The sequence below is a fragment of the Haematobia irritans genome, chromosome 2 (assembly GCF_050003625.1).
Source record: "Haematobia irritans isolate KBUSLIRL chromosome 2, ASM5000362v1, whole genome shotgun sequence".
In the NCBI taxonomy this organism is placed as follows: Eukaryota; Metazoa; Arthropoda; class Insecta; order Diptera; family Muscidae; genus Haematobia; species Haematobia irritans.
Window position 1 is genome coordinate 19554536 of NC_134398.1, and position 19935 is coordinate 19574470.

General features: G+C 26.2%; 1 protein-coding gene across 3 annotated transcripts; it reads left to right on the forward strand.

The window, feature by feature from the left end:
* Positions 1-8907: 8907 nt before the first annotated feature.
* Positions 8908-18384, forward strand: LOC142223630 (transmembrane protease serine 9-like). 3 transcript variants are annotated; one of them, XM_075293495.1, is made up of 7 exons: positions 8908-9044; positions 9118-9286; positions 9369-9401; positions 14216-14492; positions 14754-15070; positions 17264-17540; positions 17802-18384. In XM_075293495.1, exons 1-7 carry the CDS (start codon positions 8987-8989, stop codon positions 18285-18287), a joined length of 1617 nt encoding a protein of 538 aa, XP_075149610.1. In that variant the 5' UTR covers positions 8908-8986; the 3' UTR covers positions 18288-18384. The 3 variants fall into 3 exon arrangements, with proteins under 3 accessions (XP_075149610.1, XP_075149611.1, XP_075149612.1); XM_075293496.1 differs by having other exon boundaries at positions 8937-9048; XM_075293497.1 differs by having other exon boundaries at positions 8959-9060.
* The last annotated feature ends 1551 nt before the right edge of the window (positions 18385-19935 follow it).

A 19935-nucleotide genomic window follows, 5' to 3' on the forward strand; every position in this document is an offset into this window, starting at 1 on the left:
AATTTCAATTAAAAAATTAATCAGATCAATTGATTTCGTCATTGAATCAGTAAAATTTTTTTCTGTGTACCATTCAAAATGCACGGATATATTAGGCCGCGAATGCATAACATATCTCATCATTCTGCCATAGACACGAAATACCCATTGTCGCCAGTAGAAGACCTTAATGTACGTAAATCCTTTAAAATGTTTCTCTTGCAGTTTTTCTACAAAAATTTCTTTGTCATATGCGAAGGCAAATGCATGGCATATCTTAAACAAATACACTTAAATTGTACAAGAAACTTGAAAAACAGAAAAAATTTAAAACGTATATAGAACATAATACATTAATCAATTTGTTCAATTGAGCAGTAAAATCCTCTGTGAATTATTATGCACAGTGGGCGATTTATGATAATAATGGTGATTGCATAAAAATGTTGTGATAAATTTTAATGAAAACAAGTATATGTACCCTCCACCATGGATTGCGTAGAAACTTCTACGAAAGACTGTCATCCACAAATTTCAACTCACTCGGATGAAATTTGCTCCTCCAAGAGGCTCCAAAACCAAATCTCGGGATCGGTTTATCTGGGGGCTAAAAATGATTATAGACTGATATGGACCACTTTTGGCATGGTTGTTAAATATCATATACCACCAAGTACAAAATTTCAACCAGATCGGATGAATTTAGCTTCTCCAAAAGGCACCGGAGGTCAAATCTGGCGATCGGTTTATATGGGAGCTATATATAATAATGGGCTGATATGAACCAATTCCTGCATGGTTGTTGGATACCATATACTAACATCACGTACCAAATTTCAACCGAATCGGATGAATTTTGCTCTTCCAAGGGGCTCCGGAGGTCAAATCTGGGGATCGGTTTATATGGGGGCTATATATAATTCTGGACCGATTTCGACCAATTTTTGCATGGGAGTGTGAGGCCATATAATAACACCACGTACCAAATTTCAACTGAATCAGATGAATTTTTGTCTTCCAAGAGGCTCCGGAGGTCAAATCTGGTAATCGGTTTATATGGGGGCTATATATAATTATGGACCGATGTGGACCAATTTTTGCATGGTTGTTAGAGACCATATACTAACACTATGTACCAAATTTCAGCCGGATCGGATGAAATTTGCTACTCGTAGAGGTCTCGCAAGCCAAATTTGAGGGTCCGTTTATATGGGGGCTATACGTAAAAGTGGACCGATATGGCCCATTTGCAATACCATCCGACCTACATCAATAACAACTACTTGTGCCAAGTTTCAAGTCGATAGCTTGTTTCGTTCGGAAGTTAGCGTGATTTCAACAGACGGACGGACGGACATGCTCAGATCGACTCAGAATTTCACCACGACCCAGAATATATATACTTTATGGGGTCTTAGAGCAATATTTCGATGTGTTACAAACGGAATGACAAAGTTAATATACCCCCCATCCTATGGTGGAGGGTATAAAAATCTTTAAAATAAACAAGTATATACGACACAATCGAATTACTTGGGTTGCGGTAACAACCCTAACACCATCTTCTAAATTGTAAGTTAGTCCATACGTAGAATTTTCTATAGAAATAAAATTATGACAATTTTTTGTATAGAAATAAAATTCTGACAATTTTTTTTTTATAGAAAAAACATTTTGACAAAATTTTCTATAGAAATAAAATTTTGACAACATTTTCTATAGAAATAAAATTTTGACAAAATTTTCTATAGAAATAAAATTTTGACAAAATTTTGTATAGAAATAAAATTTTGACAAAATTTTCCATAGAAATAAAATTTTGACAAAATTTTCTATAGAAATAAGATTTTGACAAAATTTTCTTTATAAATAAAATTTTGACAAAATTTTCTAAAGAAATAAAATTTTGACAAAATTTTCTTTATAAATAAAATTTTGACAAAATTTTCAATAGAAATAAAAATTTTGACAAAATTTTCTATAGAAATAAAATTTGGACAAACTTTTCTTATAGCAATAAAATGTTGACAAAATTTTCTACAGAAATAACAATATTATAATATTTTTTATAGAAATAAAATTTTGACAAAAATTTCTATAGAAACTCAATTTTGACAAAAAATTTTCTATAGAAATAAAATTATGACAAAATTTTTTAAAGAAAAAAAATTTTGACAAAAATTTTTTATAGAAATAAAATTTTGACGAAATGTTCTCATAGGAATAAAACTTTAACAAAAATTTCTATAGAAATCAAATTTTGATAAAATTTTCTATCGACATAAACTTTTGACAAAATTTTCTATAGAAATAAAATGTTGACAAAATTTTCTATAGAAAAAAAAATTCTGACAAAATTTTCTATAGAAATAAAATTTTGACAACATTTTCTATAGAAATTAAATTTTGACAAAAAAGAAAAAATGTTTACAAAATTTTCTATAGAAAAATTTTTTTGAAAATTTTTTGTAGAAATAAAATTTTGACAAAATTTTCTGAAGAAATAAAATGTTGATAAAATTTTCTATAGAAATAAAGTTTGACAACATTTGCTATGGAAATAAAAATTGAAAATTTTTTCTATAGAAATAAAATTTTAACTAAATTTTCTATAGAAATAAAATTTTGACAACATTTTCTATAGAAATAAAATTTTGACAAAGTTTTCTGTAGAAATAAAGTTTTCACAAAATTTTCTATAGAAATAAAGATTTAGCAAAATTTGCTATGGAAATAAATTTGAAAGTATTTTCTATAGAAATAAAATTTTAACAAAATTTTCTATAGAAATAAAATTTTGACAAAATTTTCTATAGAAATAAAATTTTGACAACATTTGCTATGAAAATAAAAATTGAAAATATTTTCTATAGAAATAAAATTTTGACAAAATTTTCTATAGTTTTCTGTAGAAATAAGGTTTTCACAAAATTTTCTATAGAAATAAAATTTTAGCCAAATTTGCTATGGAAATAAAAATTGAAAATATTTTCTATAGAAATAAAATTTAAAAAAAAATTTTCTACCGATATAAACTTTTGACAAAATTTTCTATAGAAATAAAATTTTGACAAAATTTTCTATAGAAAAAAATTTAACAAAATTTCCTGTAGAAATAAAATTTTGACAAAATTTTCTATAGAAATAAAATGTTGACAAAATTTTCTATGGAAAACAATTTTAACAAAATTTTTTATAGAAATAAAATTTTGACAAAATTTTCTATAGAATAATTTTTTTACAAAATTTTCTATACAAATAAAATTTTAACAAAATTTTCTACAGAAATACAATTTTGACAAAATTTTCTAGAGAAATAAAATTTTGACAAAATTTTCTATAGAAATAAAATTTTGACAAAATTTTCTATAGAAATAAAATTTTGACAAAATTTTCTATAGAAATAAAGTTTTCACAAAATTTTCTATAGAAATAATATTTTGACAAAATTTTCTATGGAAATAAAATTTTCTATAGAAATAAAATTTTTTTAGATAATTTTTAACTTGAGTGGACCAATTTTTGTGTGATTGGGGGTCGGCTATATAACTACCGATATGGATCAATTTTGGAATGGTTGTTAGTGGCCATATACTAGCATAATGTATAAAATTTCAACCGAATCCAAGAGCTTCCGGAGGTCAAATCTGGGTATCGATTTATATGGGGGCTATATATAATTATGGACCGATATGGGCTAATTTGTCCATGGTTGTTAGAGACCATATACTAACACCACGTACCAAATTTCAATTGAATCGGATAAAATGTGCTCCTCCAAGAGGCTCCGGAGGTCAAATATAATTATGGACCGATCTGGACCAATTTTTGCATGGTTGTTAGAGACCATATACTAAGTTTCAACCGGATCGGATGAATTTAGCTCATCCAAGAGGCTCCGCAAGCCAACTCTGAAGGTCGGTTTATATTAGGGCTATACGTAAAAGTGGTCCTATATGGCCCATCCTACCTTCATCAATAACAACTACTTATGATAAGTTTCAAGTCGATAGCTTGTTTCGTTCGGAAGTTAGCTTGAATTCAACAGACGGACGGACGGATGGGTGGACGTTGCTAGATCGACTCAGAGTTTCATCTCAACCCAGAATATATTATTATATTATTATATATATATTATATATATATTATATTATAAACGGAATGACAAAGTTAATATACCCCTATGGTGGAGGCTATAAAAATATGTGTTTTTACATTGGTCATAGACAGACTATCAGTTGTACTAAAATTATCACATAACCCACTGTTCCTCTATTTTACTTTGTTGTCTGCCGATACCATCATTCAATATTACACTTTCGATTGATGATGGATTCATTGAGAGCGTATCTCAATGTTTATTATATTGCAGGCGGCGCTGGTGGCATTATTGCACCAAGAAAATATTTCACTCGAAGCATTCGCCGTATGGGTGAGTTTATCTAGTGGTGTAATAATCATTGTTTGTTTATCATAAATATTTATTTTCCTACACTCGGTATCAGAATTGGGTTCCCTTCACCTAGTGGTAATATCAACAACATTAGCAAATGCATTGAGAAAAAAATTTTTGAATTTAAATATTCGAATTTTTTTCTGGATATAAAAAAATTTTTCTCTCAGTATAATAAATAAAGTACCTGCTTCAAACATTTGTACTCTGAAGGAAATGTTTTGATTGCCACTGAAAAAGTTGTACCAATTTTCCTCAAAAAAATAGGGTGTTTTTATATGTGATTTTGGATAACAATTTACTTCAACCCTTTTTTTCAGAGTGTATCGGATAGAAATTTGACAGTTTTTTCAAAAAATTAACAACCGACTCGAACAAAGCTATAGCTAATATTGTTCAATATGCCGATAGGTCGTCTGATATGGTATGGAGATATACGGCGACGATAGTCTTACTGCACTCTGGTGTGAATTGCCCCGTGAAATAAAAGATTATATGTGGGGAGGTAGATATCTACCTATTTGTGTTATTGATGAGTTCATCAAATACCAGTTTAAAAAATCATTCTTATCGGTCATATTGTCGGTATTTCTAAGCGGTATTTCAAACTCTTCTTGATGTAAACATTTGGGAATTTTTTTAAGCATTTGTAAATTACAGTGACGCCAAGAGCAACATTGTATCCCAAGCGAATGAAGTGTCGTCTGGTGCAATATTATGGGAAATGTGTCACAAATTGCTTTTTAATCCTTAAAAGACATATATATCTAGATTAGTTTGAATAAGCAAGGGAAAATTTTGGGTGGGGGTTGGACATTTAAATTATATATATGAGAAAGTTTCAGGCGTTATCTAAAAATGAATGTAACGAAGACTATAAACAGGGAGGCTTATATTTACTTTGTTGCATAGAAAATTTTGTCAAAATTTTATTTCTATAGAAAATTTTATCAAAATTTTAATTCTTTAGAAAATTTTATCAAAATTTTTATTTCTATAGAAAATTTTGTCAAAATTTTATTTTTATAACAAATTTTGTCAAAATTTTATTAATATAGAAAATTTTTACAATATTTCATTTCCACAGCAAATTTTGTCAAAATTTTATTTCTATAGAAAATTTTGGCAAAATTTTATTTCGATAGATAATATTGACAAATATTTAAGAAATTGTCTATATAAATAATATTTTGACAAAACTTTCTATAGAAATAAAATTTTACTTAATTTTCTATAGAAATAAATTTTAATTCTACAGAAAATTTTGTCAACATTTTATTTTTATAGAAAATTTTGTTAAATTTTATTTCTATAGAAAATTTTGTCAAAATTTTCTAAAGAAATAAAATGTTGGCAAAATTTTCTATAGAAATAATATTTTGACAAAATTTTCTATAGAAATAAAATTTTACTTAATTTTCTATAGAAATAAATTTTAATTCCATAGAAAATTTTGTCAAAATTTTATTTTTTAGAAAATTTTGTCAAAATTTTATTTCTATAGAAAATGTTGTCAAAATTTTATTTCTATAAAAAAAATTATAGAAATAAAATGATGACAAAATTGTCTATATAAATAAAATTTTGACAAAAATTTCTATAGAATTAAAATTTATTTCTATAAAAAATTATGTAAAATTTTATTTCTTTAGAAAATTTTGTCGAAATTTTATTTCTATAGAAAATTTTGTCAAAATTTTATTTTTATAGAAAATTTTGTCAAAAGTTTCTATATAAATTATATTTATTTCTATGAAACTTGAGTAAAATTTTCTATAGAAATAACATTTTACATAATTTTCTATAGAAATAAATTTTAATTCTGTAGAAAATTTTGTCAACATTTTATTTTTATAGAAAATTTTGTCAAAATTTTGTTTCTATAGAAAATTTTGTCGAAATTTTATTTCTACAGAAAGTTTTGTCAAAATTTTATTTTTATAGAAAATTTTGTTAAAATTTTCTATATAAATAAAATGTTTACAAAATTTTCTATATAAATAAAATGATGGCAAAATTTTCTATAGAAATAAAATTTTACTTAATTTTCTATAGAAATAAATTTTAATTCTATAGAAAATTTTGTCAAAATTTTATTTCTATAGATTTTTGACAAAATTTTCTATAGAAATAAATTTTAAGTGTATAGAAAATTTTGTCAAAATTTTATTTTTATAGAAAATTTTGTCAAAATTTTATTTCTATAGAAAATTTTGTCAAAATTGCCAAAATCTTATCTCTATAGAAAATTTTGTCAAAATTTTATTTCTATAGAAAACTTTGTCAAAATTTTATTTGTATAAAAAAATTGGCAAATTTTTATTTCTATAGAAAATTATGTAAAATTTTATTTCTATAGAAATTGTTGTCAAAATTTTATTTCTACAGTCAATTTTGTAAAAATTTTATTTCTATAGAAAATTTTGTCAAAATTCTATTTCTATAGTCAATTTTATCAAAATTGTATTTCTATAGAAAATTTTATCGAAATTTTATTTCTACGGAAAATTTTGTCAAAAATTTATTTTTATAGAAAATTTCTATATAATAAAATAAAATGTTGACAAAATTTTCTATATAAATAAAATGATGGCAAAATTTTCTATAGAAATAAAATTTTACTTAATTTTCTATAGAAATAAATTTTAATTCTATAGAAAATTTTGTCAAAATTTTTTTTCTATAGATTTTTGATAAAATTTTCTATAGAAATAAAATTTTGACAAAATTTTCTATAGAAATAAACTGTTGACAAAATTTTCTATCGAAATGAAATGTTGACTAAATTTGCTATAGAAATAAAAATTTAACCTATAGAAATAACATTTTAAAACATTAAAAAAATTTTTGTCAAAATTTTATTTTTTATGAAAATTTTGTCCAAATTTTTTTTTTGTCCAAAATTAATTTCTGTAGAAAGTTTTGTCAAAATTTTATTTCTACAAAAAAAAAAAAAAATTAATAATTAAAATTTTATTTCTATAGAAAATTTTGGCAAAATTTTACTTCGATAGATAATATTGACAAATATTTTAGAGATATGGGATTTATAAAAATTTTTGTCAAATTTTATTTCTATAGAAATTGTTGTCAAAATTTTATTTCTAAAGTCAATTTTGTCAAAATTGTATTTCTATAGAAAATTTTGTCGAAATTTTATTTCTATAGAAAATTTTGTCAAAATTTTATTTCTATTGTCAATTTAGTCAACATTTCATTTCGATAGAAAATTTTGAAAAAATTTTCTATAGAAATAAAATTTTACATAATTTTCTATAGAAATAAAATTTTGCCAATTTTTTAATACAAATAAAATTTTGACAAAGTTTTCTATAGAAATAAAATTTTGACAAAATTTTCTATAGAGATAAAATTTTGATAAAGTTTTCTATTAGAATAAAATTTTGAAAAAGTTTTCTATTAGAATAAAATTTTGACAAAATTTTCTTTTAGAATAAAATTTTCTATAGAAAAGTTTGTCGAAATTTTAATTCTGTAGAAAATTTTGTCAAAATTTTATTTCAATAAAAAATCTATATAAATAAAATGTTGACAAAATTTTCTATAGAAATAAAATTTTGACAAAGTTTTCTATAGAAATAAAATGTTGAGAAAATTTTTAGATAGAGATACAACTTTGACAAAGTTTTCTATTAGAATAAAATTCTGACAAATTTTCTTTTAGAATAAAATTTTTAGAAAATTTACTTAGAAATAAACTGTTGACAAATTTTCTATAGAAATAAAATGTTGACTACATTTTCTATAGAAATAAAAGTTTGACCAAATATTATATTAAAAGAAATTTTTAAAAACAATTAAACATTTTTTGTCAGAATTTTATTTTTTATAAAAAATTTTGTCCAATATTTATTTGGTTGTTATAGAAATAAAATTTTGCTTAATTTTCTATAGAAATAAATTTTATTTCTATAGAAATTTTTGTCAGAATTTTTTTTCCATAGAAAACTATGACAAAATTTTATTTCTATAGACAATTTTAATAACTTAATTATATATGATTTTTGACTTATCGAATTTAATTAATTCTCCAAATTTAATTACATTTAATTTATCTAATTTTACTATTTTCCTTATTTTGAAATTTCCTAACCCACTGTTGTTCCTTTATTACCTTTAAAAATTTAATGAAATTTTAATTCTACTTTATTTGCTAAAATTATAATTCTAAATCAACATTGCCACATGACTTTTCATTTATGATCGTAGTCTCGTAGTCTATAAATGTTTATATACGTATTACTAATTCCATTATTATGTTTGGCTTATCTGGAGGAAGCTGCCAAATTGTTCCAATTCTAAATAAAATCTGAATGAATGTGCTAAACAGTTTTACTATCTGTTTCTTTTTTTCGTTTTTTTTTTCGAAATTCTACTAAAAGATAAGATAAACGATACCGCTCATTTGTGATTTTGATCTCAGAGTGTAAATAGAGAATTTATACAAATTTGCCAAGAATTGTGGAAAAAATCAGAAAATGTGAAAGCATTCAGTTTAGAAACAAATCTAAGCGTTAGTAAGCACAGTGAATAATGTTCCCAAGAATTTATGGATTTATTCTAGTTGCATTGGCTAATGGCATGGCGTATAGTAAGTAAGTGAGCAGGTAATGGCATATTTATAAAATTGGTAAACTGCTACACTATGTCGACTGGATTTTTAGATGGCCGAGAGTCCCTTACCAGTAAACCTGTAACTATAGATGTGGCTCCTTGGCAAGTCTCCATACGCCTTAAATATGTTGATGCGGAATTTTATGGAGAGGGCCATATTTGTGGTGGAAGTGTGATATCGTCCCGTGCTATTTTAACAGCTGCCCATTGTATTGTAAAGTATGAATTGTGTATTTAAATATCACATTATACTAATGTTTATATACTAAAATATTTTTATTCTTATATTCTGTAATTTTAGTGAAGAAGTTACGAATGAAGTTGCTATTGATGGGTAAGTGTTATGAAAAATAAGATTTTCCCGAGTGTATAATTTCTAGTTTTTGGATTTTTTTTGAAAAATATCTGCTGTTTAAGTGAAAATTACAAGATATGTTGTTGTAAAGAAAATTATATGAGAATATAATTGCAGCACTTGAAGTATCAAGGAATGACTCATATTCTTTAATTTCCACTGAAAGAAAAGAAATATCCACTTCGATTTTTATTAAAATGCTCAACCAAAAACAAAAAATTGAAGTTGTTCCACAATAATTTTTTTGAAGTATCCAGGGATACAAAATAATTTGTTTCTACTTCTGAAGAATTTATTTCGGACCAGTCTTAGAAAATAAGCTATTTGGCCGTTTGAAGTCAAAATTAATACTATGAACAATTAAATCTCGTAAATAAGAATAGAAAATCTATACAAAAGTAAAAAAGCAATAAAAAAACAATCAAAATTTTATTTCTATGGACATTTTTATAAAAATTTATTTCCATAGAACATTATGTCAAAATTTTATTTCTATAGACAATTTTGTCAAACTGTTATTTCTATAGAAAATGTGGTCAAAATTTTATTTTTACAGAAAATTTCGTCAACATTTTATTTCTACAGAAAATTTGGTCAAAATTTCATTTCTTTAGAAAATGTTGTCAAACTTTTATTTCTATAGAAAATTTTGTCAAAATTTTATTTCTATGGAAAATTTTGTTAAAATTTTATTTCTATAGAAAATTTTGTCAAAATTTTTTTTCTACAGAATATTTTGTCAAAATTTTATTTCTTTAGAAAATTTTGTCAAAATTTTATTTCTATAGGAAATTTTGTCAAAATTTTATTTCAATAGAAAATTTTATCAAAATTTTATTTCTATAGAAAATTTTATCAGAATTTCTTCTCGATTATTTTCTTCTCGATTATTTTCTTCTGTTGAACCAACCAGATTGTTCCAAAAACATTAGCAGACTGCTTAAGTTAAAGTTTTCCAGGTCCGCCAGTAATCTGAAGCTATATGTCCCTAAAATTTGCTTATGCCTTACACAAAATGCAGGACGTTCACACAAGAGGTGTTTTATTGATTCCTTTTCCTCCGCATCATGACAGCTCATACAATAGTCATTATACTTCGCACCAATAGTTTTTGCAAAATCGCCTATCAGGCAGCGACCCGTTATAGCAGATATCAGGAGTGATATCTGGCCTCTCGAGAACACTAGCATATCTAGTGTTCGGTTTAAGTTTAAATGGCGCCATATTTGCTTGGTGTCGTTACAACCCTTACAATTCTCCCATCGAACAGTTGCCATCATGACAGCCTTCTCACGCAGTAAGAGCTTGCAGGTAGTTCTATAAATAATTTTGTCAAAATGTTATTTTTGTAGAAAATTTTGTTAAAATTTCATTCCTATGGAAAATTTTGTTAAAATTTTATTTCTATAGAAAATTTTGTCAAAATTTTATTTCTACAGAAAATTTTGTCAAAATTTTATTTCTATAGAAAATTTTTTCAAAATTGTATTTCTATAGAAATTTTTGTCAACATTTTATTTCAATGGAAAATTTTATCAAAATTTTATTTCTATAGAAAATTTTATCACAATTTTAGTTCTTTAGAAAATTTTATCAAAATGTTATTTCTGCAGAAAATTTTGTCAAAATTTTAATTCTATTGACAATTTTCTGAAAATGTTATTTCTGTAGAAAATTGTACCAAAATTGTATTTCTATAGAAATTTTTGTCAAAATTTTATTTCTGTAGGAAATTTTATTAAAATTTTATTTCTATATAAATTTTTGTCAACATTTTATTTCTATAGAAAATGTTGTAAATTTTTTTTTCAAGAAAATTTAATTTAAATTTGATTCCATTCAAAATTTTTCAAAATTTTATTTCCGTAGAAAATTTTGTAAATTTTTTTTCTATAGAAATTTTTGTCAGCATTTTATTTCAATAGAAAATTTTATCAAAATTTTATTTATATAGAAAATTTTATCAAAATGTTAGTTCTATAGAAAATTTTTTCAAAATGTTATTTCTGTAGAAAATTTTGTCAAAATTTTATTTCTATAGAAAGTGTTGTCAATATTTTATTTCTATAGAAAACCTTGTCATAATTTTATTTCTATAAAAAATCTTGTCAAACTCTTATTTCTAAAGACATTTTTGTGAAAATTTTATTTCTATAAAATTTTGTCAACATTTTATTTCTATAGAAAATATTGTCAAAATTGTATTTCTATGGAAAATTTTGTCAACATTGTATTTCTGTAGAAAACTTTGTCACATTTCTTGTTTTCTGAGAAAATTTAATTAAAATTTTGGTTCTATACAAAATTTTTCAAAATTTATTTCTATAGAACATTTTGTCAAAATTTTATTTCTATAGAAAATTTTGTCACATTTCTTTTTTCCTGAGAAAATTTAATTAAAATTTTGATTCTATATAAAATTTTTCAAAATTTTTTTTTTTTTATAGAAAATTTTGTCAAAATTTTATTTCTATAAAAAATTTTGTCAAACTGTTATTTCTAAAGATATTTTTGTGAAAATTTTATTTCTACAAAAAATTTGTTAACATTTTATTTCTATAGAAAATAGTGTCAAAATTTTATTTCTATGGAAAATTTCGTCAAAATTGTATTTCTATAGAAAATTTTGTCACATTTCTTTTCTCCTGAGAAAATTTAATTAAAATTTTGGTCGTATACAAAATTTTGTTAAAATTTTATTTCTATAGAAAATTTTGCCAAAATTTTATTTCTATAGAAATTTTTGTCAGCATTTTATTTCAATAGAATTTTTTTTCAAAATTTTATTCCTATGGAAATTTTTGTTAAAATGTTATTTCTATAGAAAATTTTGTCAAAATGTTATTTCTATAGAAATTTTTGTCACCATTTTATTTCAATAGAAAATTCTATCACAATTTTATTTCTATAGAAAATTTTATCAAAATTTCATTTCTATAGACAATTTTGTCAAATGTTATTTCTGGGGAAAATTTTGTCAAAATTTTATTTCTATAGAAATTTTTGTCAACATTTTATTTCTATAGAAAATTTTGTCAAAATTTTATTCCTATGGAAATTTTTGTTAAAATGTTATTTCTATAGAAAATTTTGTAAAAATTTTATTTCTATAGAAATTTTTGTCACCATTTTATTTCAATAGAAAATTCTATCACAATTTTATTTCTATAGAAAATTTTATCAAAATTTCATTTCTATAAACAATTTTGTCTAAATGTTATTTCTGGATAAAATTTTATCAAAATTTTATTTCTATAGAAATTTTTGTTAAACTGTTATTTCTGAAGACATTTTTGTGAAATTGTTATTTCTTTAGAAAATATTGTCAAAATTTTATTTCTATGGAAAATTTTGTCATAATTTTATTTCGATAGAAAATGTTGTTAATTTTTTTTTTCTCAGAATTTATAATTAAAATTTGGTCCCATAAAAAATTTTTCAAAATTTCGTTTCTATAGAAAATTTTGTCAAAATTTTATTTCTGTAGAAAATTTTATTTCTATAGAAATTTTGTCAACATTTTATTTCTATAGAAAATTATATCAAAATTTTATTTCTATAGAAAATTTTGTCAAAAGTTTATTTCTATAAAAAAACAAATTGGTCAAACTGTTATTTCTAAAGACATTTTTGTGAAATTTTTATTTCTATAGAAAATATTGTCAAAATGTTATTTCTATGGAAAATGTTGTCAAAATTTTATTTCTATAGAAAATGTTGTAAAAATTGTATTTCTGTTGAAAATTTTGTCACATTCCTTTTTTTCTGAGAAAATTTAATTAAAAATTTAATAGAAAATTTTGTCAAAATTTTATTTCTCTAGAAAACTTTGTCAAAATTTTATTTCTATAGAAATTTTTGTCAAACTGATAATTTTAAAGACATTTGTGTGAAAATTGTATTTCTATAAAAATTTGGCAACATTTTATTTCTATAGAAAATTTTATCAAAATTTTATTTCTATAGAAAACTTTGTCAAAATTTTATTTCTATAAAAAAATTTGTCAAACTGTTAATTTTAAAGACATTTTAGTAAAAATTTTATTTCTATAAAAATTTGGCAAGATTTTATTTCTATAGAAAATTTTATCAAAATTTTATTTCTATAGAAAATTTTGTCAAACTGTTAATTTTAAAAACATTTTTGTGAAAATTTTATTTCTATAAAAATTTGTCAACATTTTATTTCTATAGAAAATTTTGTCAAATTTTTATTTCTGTGAAAAATATTGTCAACATTTTATTCCTATAGAAAATTTTGTTAAATTTATTTTTTTCTCAGAAAGTTTGAATTAAATTTTGGTTCTTTATAAACGTTTTCAAAATTTAATTCTATAGGAAATTTGTCCAAATTTTATTTCTATAGACAGTGTTGTCAAAATATTGTAGTTTGATATCGTCAGAAATGTCACCTCATTACTGAGAGGGTATGGACCACCGCTTAAAACCTATTTGGAATTCAGTCGAAACTGGGAGTGAATCGACGACGCTTTGTATGCAAGGAAAGTGTACTGACCATTGAACTGCGGTGACTCACTAGACCATCCAGTTCATTGTGGTAAATTAATTTTTTCCAGTTTCTCCCCGCCCAGTGATTGAACAATAGTAATAAGCACCAAAAGGACGACTTCTTCAAAATTCTACTTAGAAATTACTATTAAATCTCTCAAATAGTTCAATGTCTGCGGATTCAATAATCTTGTTTATGTGAATAGTTGCCTCAATTAAAACTCAACTAACATTCAACTCTTTTTTGCTAATTTTATATTATAAACTTTTTTATTACATTTTAGAGAATTACAAATCCCCTATCGAACTGCAACAGAATTTTCTGTAGTTATGGGAACCGAGTTCTTAACCAAAATCACACCATACACACTGCAATACGATGTAAATGAAGTTATGGTCCATGAATCATTTGATTTTGTGACTTTGGAAAATAATATTGCTCTGCTTTTTATTAACGATAACATTCCTACGAATTGGCCAACCATCCAAATCATACCGATAAATATTAATTCAGATTTAAATGGGCTAATGTGCTCAACTACAGGATGGAATATAACTGAGGTAAGTTTGATGCCTTTTGTTCATCAATATCGTTTGACAGGAATTATATTGGACTATGGTAGAATAAAATTTAAATTTAAATTAGAAACATATTAAAGGATTTTTAAGATCCCTTTTGAAATCAATTGAATTTTTTATGAATCTCTCATTATTAGTATTTAATTTCCCTTTTATTCAAATTAACTTTCAAACGTTTGTTTGCAGACAGAATTTTTCTTTGCGTTTCAAATAAAAATTTTCACCATTTTTCAACTTTTCCAGAATTTTAATTCCACCATTCTGCGGCAGGCTTTAGTGCCCATTGTCAATAATACACTGTGCACTGAGTTTTATGGTGAGCTTACAAGTGATGTCTTATGCGCAGGTTATAGAGAACAAATTCCCCATAATTTTTGTGAAGGAGATTCGGGAGGTCCTCTGGTGTGTTCAGGCTATTTAACTGGAATTATTTTGGAAGGCAACAGTTGCGCTGAATCCGGTTACTATGGATTATATGTTAATGTCTTATATCATTACAATTGGATTGTGGCCAAGAATAAGACTTTCAATTATGATCAACATGATGGGAATCCTGATGAGTACGGTCATGATATTTATACAAATTTCCAAGGATTAAATAGGAATTATTCCAAGGAAATGAATAATATTCTATATAGTCATAATAAATCTAAAGCTGGTTGTAGTAATTATTTTAATGTTTCTAGGCTATATTTCATTGTATTTTTAATTTATATAAATTGTATATAATATAAAATTAAACAAAGCATATACAGCAGTAAGTTCGGCCAGGTCGAATCTTAAATATCCACTACCATGAATCAAATATAATAGTTTCTTTTGAAAACTCTTCGTTGTAGCGGGTTGATAATATAAACAATTTCAATGGGATTTGATGACAGATATTCTCCCAAGCAGTCCAGTTCAACCCGTACGCTTCTCAAAGATAAATTTAAAGATTCTACTATGAATACTAGACCAGATTCTGGATTAACAACAACCATTTTTGTTTGAGTTTTAGATGAATCACAAACATCTTGTGTAAGTGTGCAATAAAAGTATGAACTAACGCCTTGATTTGAAATCCAAAATCTCTCGATTTTTACCCCCAATTATTCAAATGATTAGAAGAAATAAAATCAGAAAATTTTCATGATCAGTGCACCATCTATACCCTCAAGAAGTGACATCGGTCTATATGGAGGCCTTACCAAATGGACCGATAAAAAGTAAATTCGTTAAAATGGCAGGAAATTTTGATAACAACTATGGTTTATTGAAGCTCAAGGAGTTAAATCGGGAGATCAGTCTATATGGGCCATACACACAAAATTCACGCCTAAGTTAGGTTAGGTACAGTGGCAGCCCGATATTTCAGGCTCACTTAGACTATTTAGTCCATTGTAATATCACAGTGGTGAACCATTTTCGCCACACCTATTTCTGGCCCTAAAATAATCTAGATTTCAAATTTTAGGCAAATGCGATTGAAACTACGGTTACTAGAGGCCCAAGAAGTAAAATCGATACGTCGGTTTATATAGGAGCTATACCAAAACATGGACCGATAGACGGCATTTTCGGCACACTTATTTTGGTTTCTAGAAGCCCAAGACTCCAAATCGGGAGATCGGTCTATATGGGTGCTATACCAAAGCATGGACAGATAGGCATAATTTGCGGCATAACTATTTGTAGGCCTAAAATACCTGTAGAATTTCAATTTCATTAGTATATGGTCTCATTAGAGACCATATACTAACACCGGATCGGATGAAATTTGCTTCTCCTAGAGGCTTCGCAAACCAAATCGGGGCATCGGTTTTTCTATAGAAATTTTTGTCAAACTGATAATTTTAAAGACATTTGTGTGAAAATTGTATTTCTATAAAAATTTGGCAACATTTTATTTCTATAGAAAATTTTATCAAAATTTTATTTCTATAGAAAACTTTGTCAAAATTTTATTTCTATAAAAAAATTTGTCAAACTGTTAATTTTAAAGACATTTTAGTAAAAATTTTATTTCTATAAAAATTTGGCAAGATTTTATTTCTATAGAAAATTTTATCAAAATTTTATTTCTATAGAAAATTTTGTCAAACTGTTAATTTTAAAAACATTTTTGTGAAAATTTTATTTCTATAAAAATTTGTCAACATTTTATTTCTATAGAAAATTTTGTCAAATTTTTATTTCTGTGAAAAATATTGTCAACATTTTATTCCTATAGAAAATTTTGTTAAATTTATTTTTTTCTCAGAAAGTTTGAATTAAATTTTGGTTCTTTATAAACGTTTTCAAAATTTAATTCTATAGGAAATTTGTCCAAATTTTATTTCTATAGACAGTGTTGTCAAAATATTGTAGTTTGATATCGTCAGAAATGTCACCTCATTACTGAGAGGGTATGGACCACCGCTTAAAACCTATTTGGAATTCAGTCGAAACTGGGAGTGAATCGACGACGCTTTGTATGCAAGGAAAGTGTACTGACCATTGAACTGCGGTGACTCACTAGACCATCCAGTTCATTGTGGTAAATTAATTTTTTCCAGTTTCTCCCCGCCCAGTGATTGAACAATAGTAATAAGCACCAAAAGGACGACTTCTTCAAAATTCTACTTAGAAATTACTATTAAATCTCTCAAATAGTTCAATGTCTGCGGATTCAATAATCTTGTTTATGTGAATAGTTGCCTCAATTAAAACTCAACTAACATTCAACTCTTTTTTGCTAATTTTATATTATAAACTTTTTTATTACATTTTAGAGAATTACAAATCCCCTATCGAACTGCAACAGAATTTTCTGTAGTTATGGGAACCGAGTTCTTAACCAAAATCACACCATACACACTGCAATACGATGTAAATGAAGTTATGGTCCATGAATCATTTGATTTTGTGACTTTGGAAAATAATATTGCTCTGCTTTTTATTAACGATAACATTCCTACGAATTGGCCAACCATCCAAATCATACCGATAAATATTAATTCAGATTTAAATGGGCTAATGTGCTCAACTACAGGATGGAATATAACTGAGGTAAGTTTGATGCCTTTTGTTCATCAATATCGTTTGACAGGAATTATATTGGACTATGGTAGAATAAAATTTAAATTTAAATTAGAAACATATTAAAGGATTTTTAAGATCCCTTTTGAAATCAATTGAATTTTTTATGAATCTCTCATTATTAGTATTTAATTTCCCTTTTATTCAAATTAACTTTCAAACGTTTGTTTGCAGACAGAATTTTTCTTTGCGTTTCAAATAAAAATTTTCACCATTTTTCAACTTTTCCAGAATTTTAATTCCACCATTCTGCGGCAGGCTTTAGTGCCCATTGTCAATAATACACTGTGCACTGAGTTTTATGGTGAGCTTACAAGTGATGTCTTATGCGCAGGTTATAGAGAACAAATTCCCCATAATTTTTGTGAAGGAGATTCGGGAGGTCCTCTGGTGTGTTCAGGCTATTTAACTGGAATTATTTTGGAAGGCAACAGTTGCGCTGAATCCGGTTACTATGGCTTATATGTTAATGTCTTATATCATTACAATTGGATTGTGGCCAAGAATAAGACTTTCAATTATGATCAACATGATGGGAATCCTGATGAGTACGGTCATGATATTTATACAAATTTCCAAGGATTAAATAGGAATTATTCCAAGGAAATGAATAATATTCTATATAGTCATAATAAATCTAAAGCTGGTTGTAGTAATTATTTTAATGTTTCTAGGCTATATTTCATTGTATTTTTAATTTATATAAATTGTATATAATATAAAATTAAACAAAGCATATACAGCAGTAAGTTCGGCCAGGTCGAATCTTAAATATCCACTACCATGAATCAAATATAATAGTTTCTTTTGAAAACTCTTCGTTGTAGCGGGTTGATAATATAAACAATTTCAATGGGATTTGATGACAGATATTCTCCCAAGCAGTCCAGTTCAACCCGTACGCTTCTCAAAGATAAATTTAAAGATTCTACTATGAATACTAGACCAGATTCTGGATTAACAACAACCATTTTTGTTTGAGTTTTAGATGAATCACAAACATCTTGTGTAAGTGTGCAATAAAAGTATGAACTAACGCCTTGATTTGAAATCCAAAATCTCTCGATTTTTACCCCCAATTATTCAAATGATTAGAAGAAATAAAATCAGAAAATTTTCATGATCAGTGCACCATCTATACCCTCAAGAAGTGACATCGGTCTATATGGAGGCCTTACCAAATGGACCGATAAAAAGTAAATTCGTTAAAATGGCAGGAAATTTTGATAACAACTATGGTTTATTGAAGCTCAAGGAGTTAAATCGGGAGATCAGTCTATATGGGCCATACACACAAAATTCACGCCTAAGTTAGGTTAGGTACAGTGGCAGCCCGATATTTCAGGCTCACTTAGACTATTTAGTCCATTGTAATATCACAGTGGTGAACCATTTTCGCCACACCTATTTCTGGCCCTAAAATAATCTAGATTTCAAATTTTAGGCAAATGCGATTGAAACTACGGTTACTAGAGGCCCAAGAAGTAAAATCGATACGTCGGTTTATATAGGAGCTATACCAAAACATGGACCGATAGACGGCATTTTCGGCACACTTATTTTGGTTTCTAGAAGCCCAAGACTCCAAATCGGGAGATCGGTCTATATGGGTGCTATACCAAAGCATGGACAGATAGGCATAATTTGCGGCATAACTATTTGTAGGCCTAAAATACCTGTAGAATTTCAATTTCATTAGTATATGGTCTCATTAGAGACCATATACTAACACCGGATCGGATGAAATTTGCTTCTCCTAGAGGCTTCGCAAACCAAATCGGGGCATCGGTTTATATGGGGGCTATATATAATTATGGACCTATGAGGACCAATTTGTGCATAGTTGTTGGAGACCATATAGTTACACCATGTAACAAATTTCAGCCAAATCGGATGAAATTTGCTTCTTTTAGAGGCTCCGCAAGCCAATCTGGGGATCGGTTTATATGGGGGCTATATATTATTATGGTCCGCTGGGGACCAATTTTTGCATGGTTGTGAGAGACCATATACTAACACCATGTACCGAATTTCATAATTTCGCAACTACTCAATGGTCCCTATAAATTCTATCGAAGTAAATCGACAAAGTTTATTTCAAATTTCCCCTTCCCCAACCAGATATCGAAAAATCATATACTAATTAAAAACTCATGTATAAATTTAATCACCTCCTCCCACGTTCCCTGTAAATTTCAAGTAGATCGGCGATGTTTAAATTTTGCTCTATTGTTTTAAATGGACGTCAATTTCCCCGATACAATATCGACAAACACCGTAGTGAATAGCACCCCTAACCTTCCCTGAAAATTCTTGAAACTTTCCTTCAAGTGTGGGGCAAGGAAGGTTACCTCTTCGTTCATAA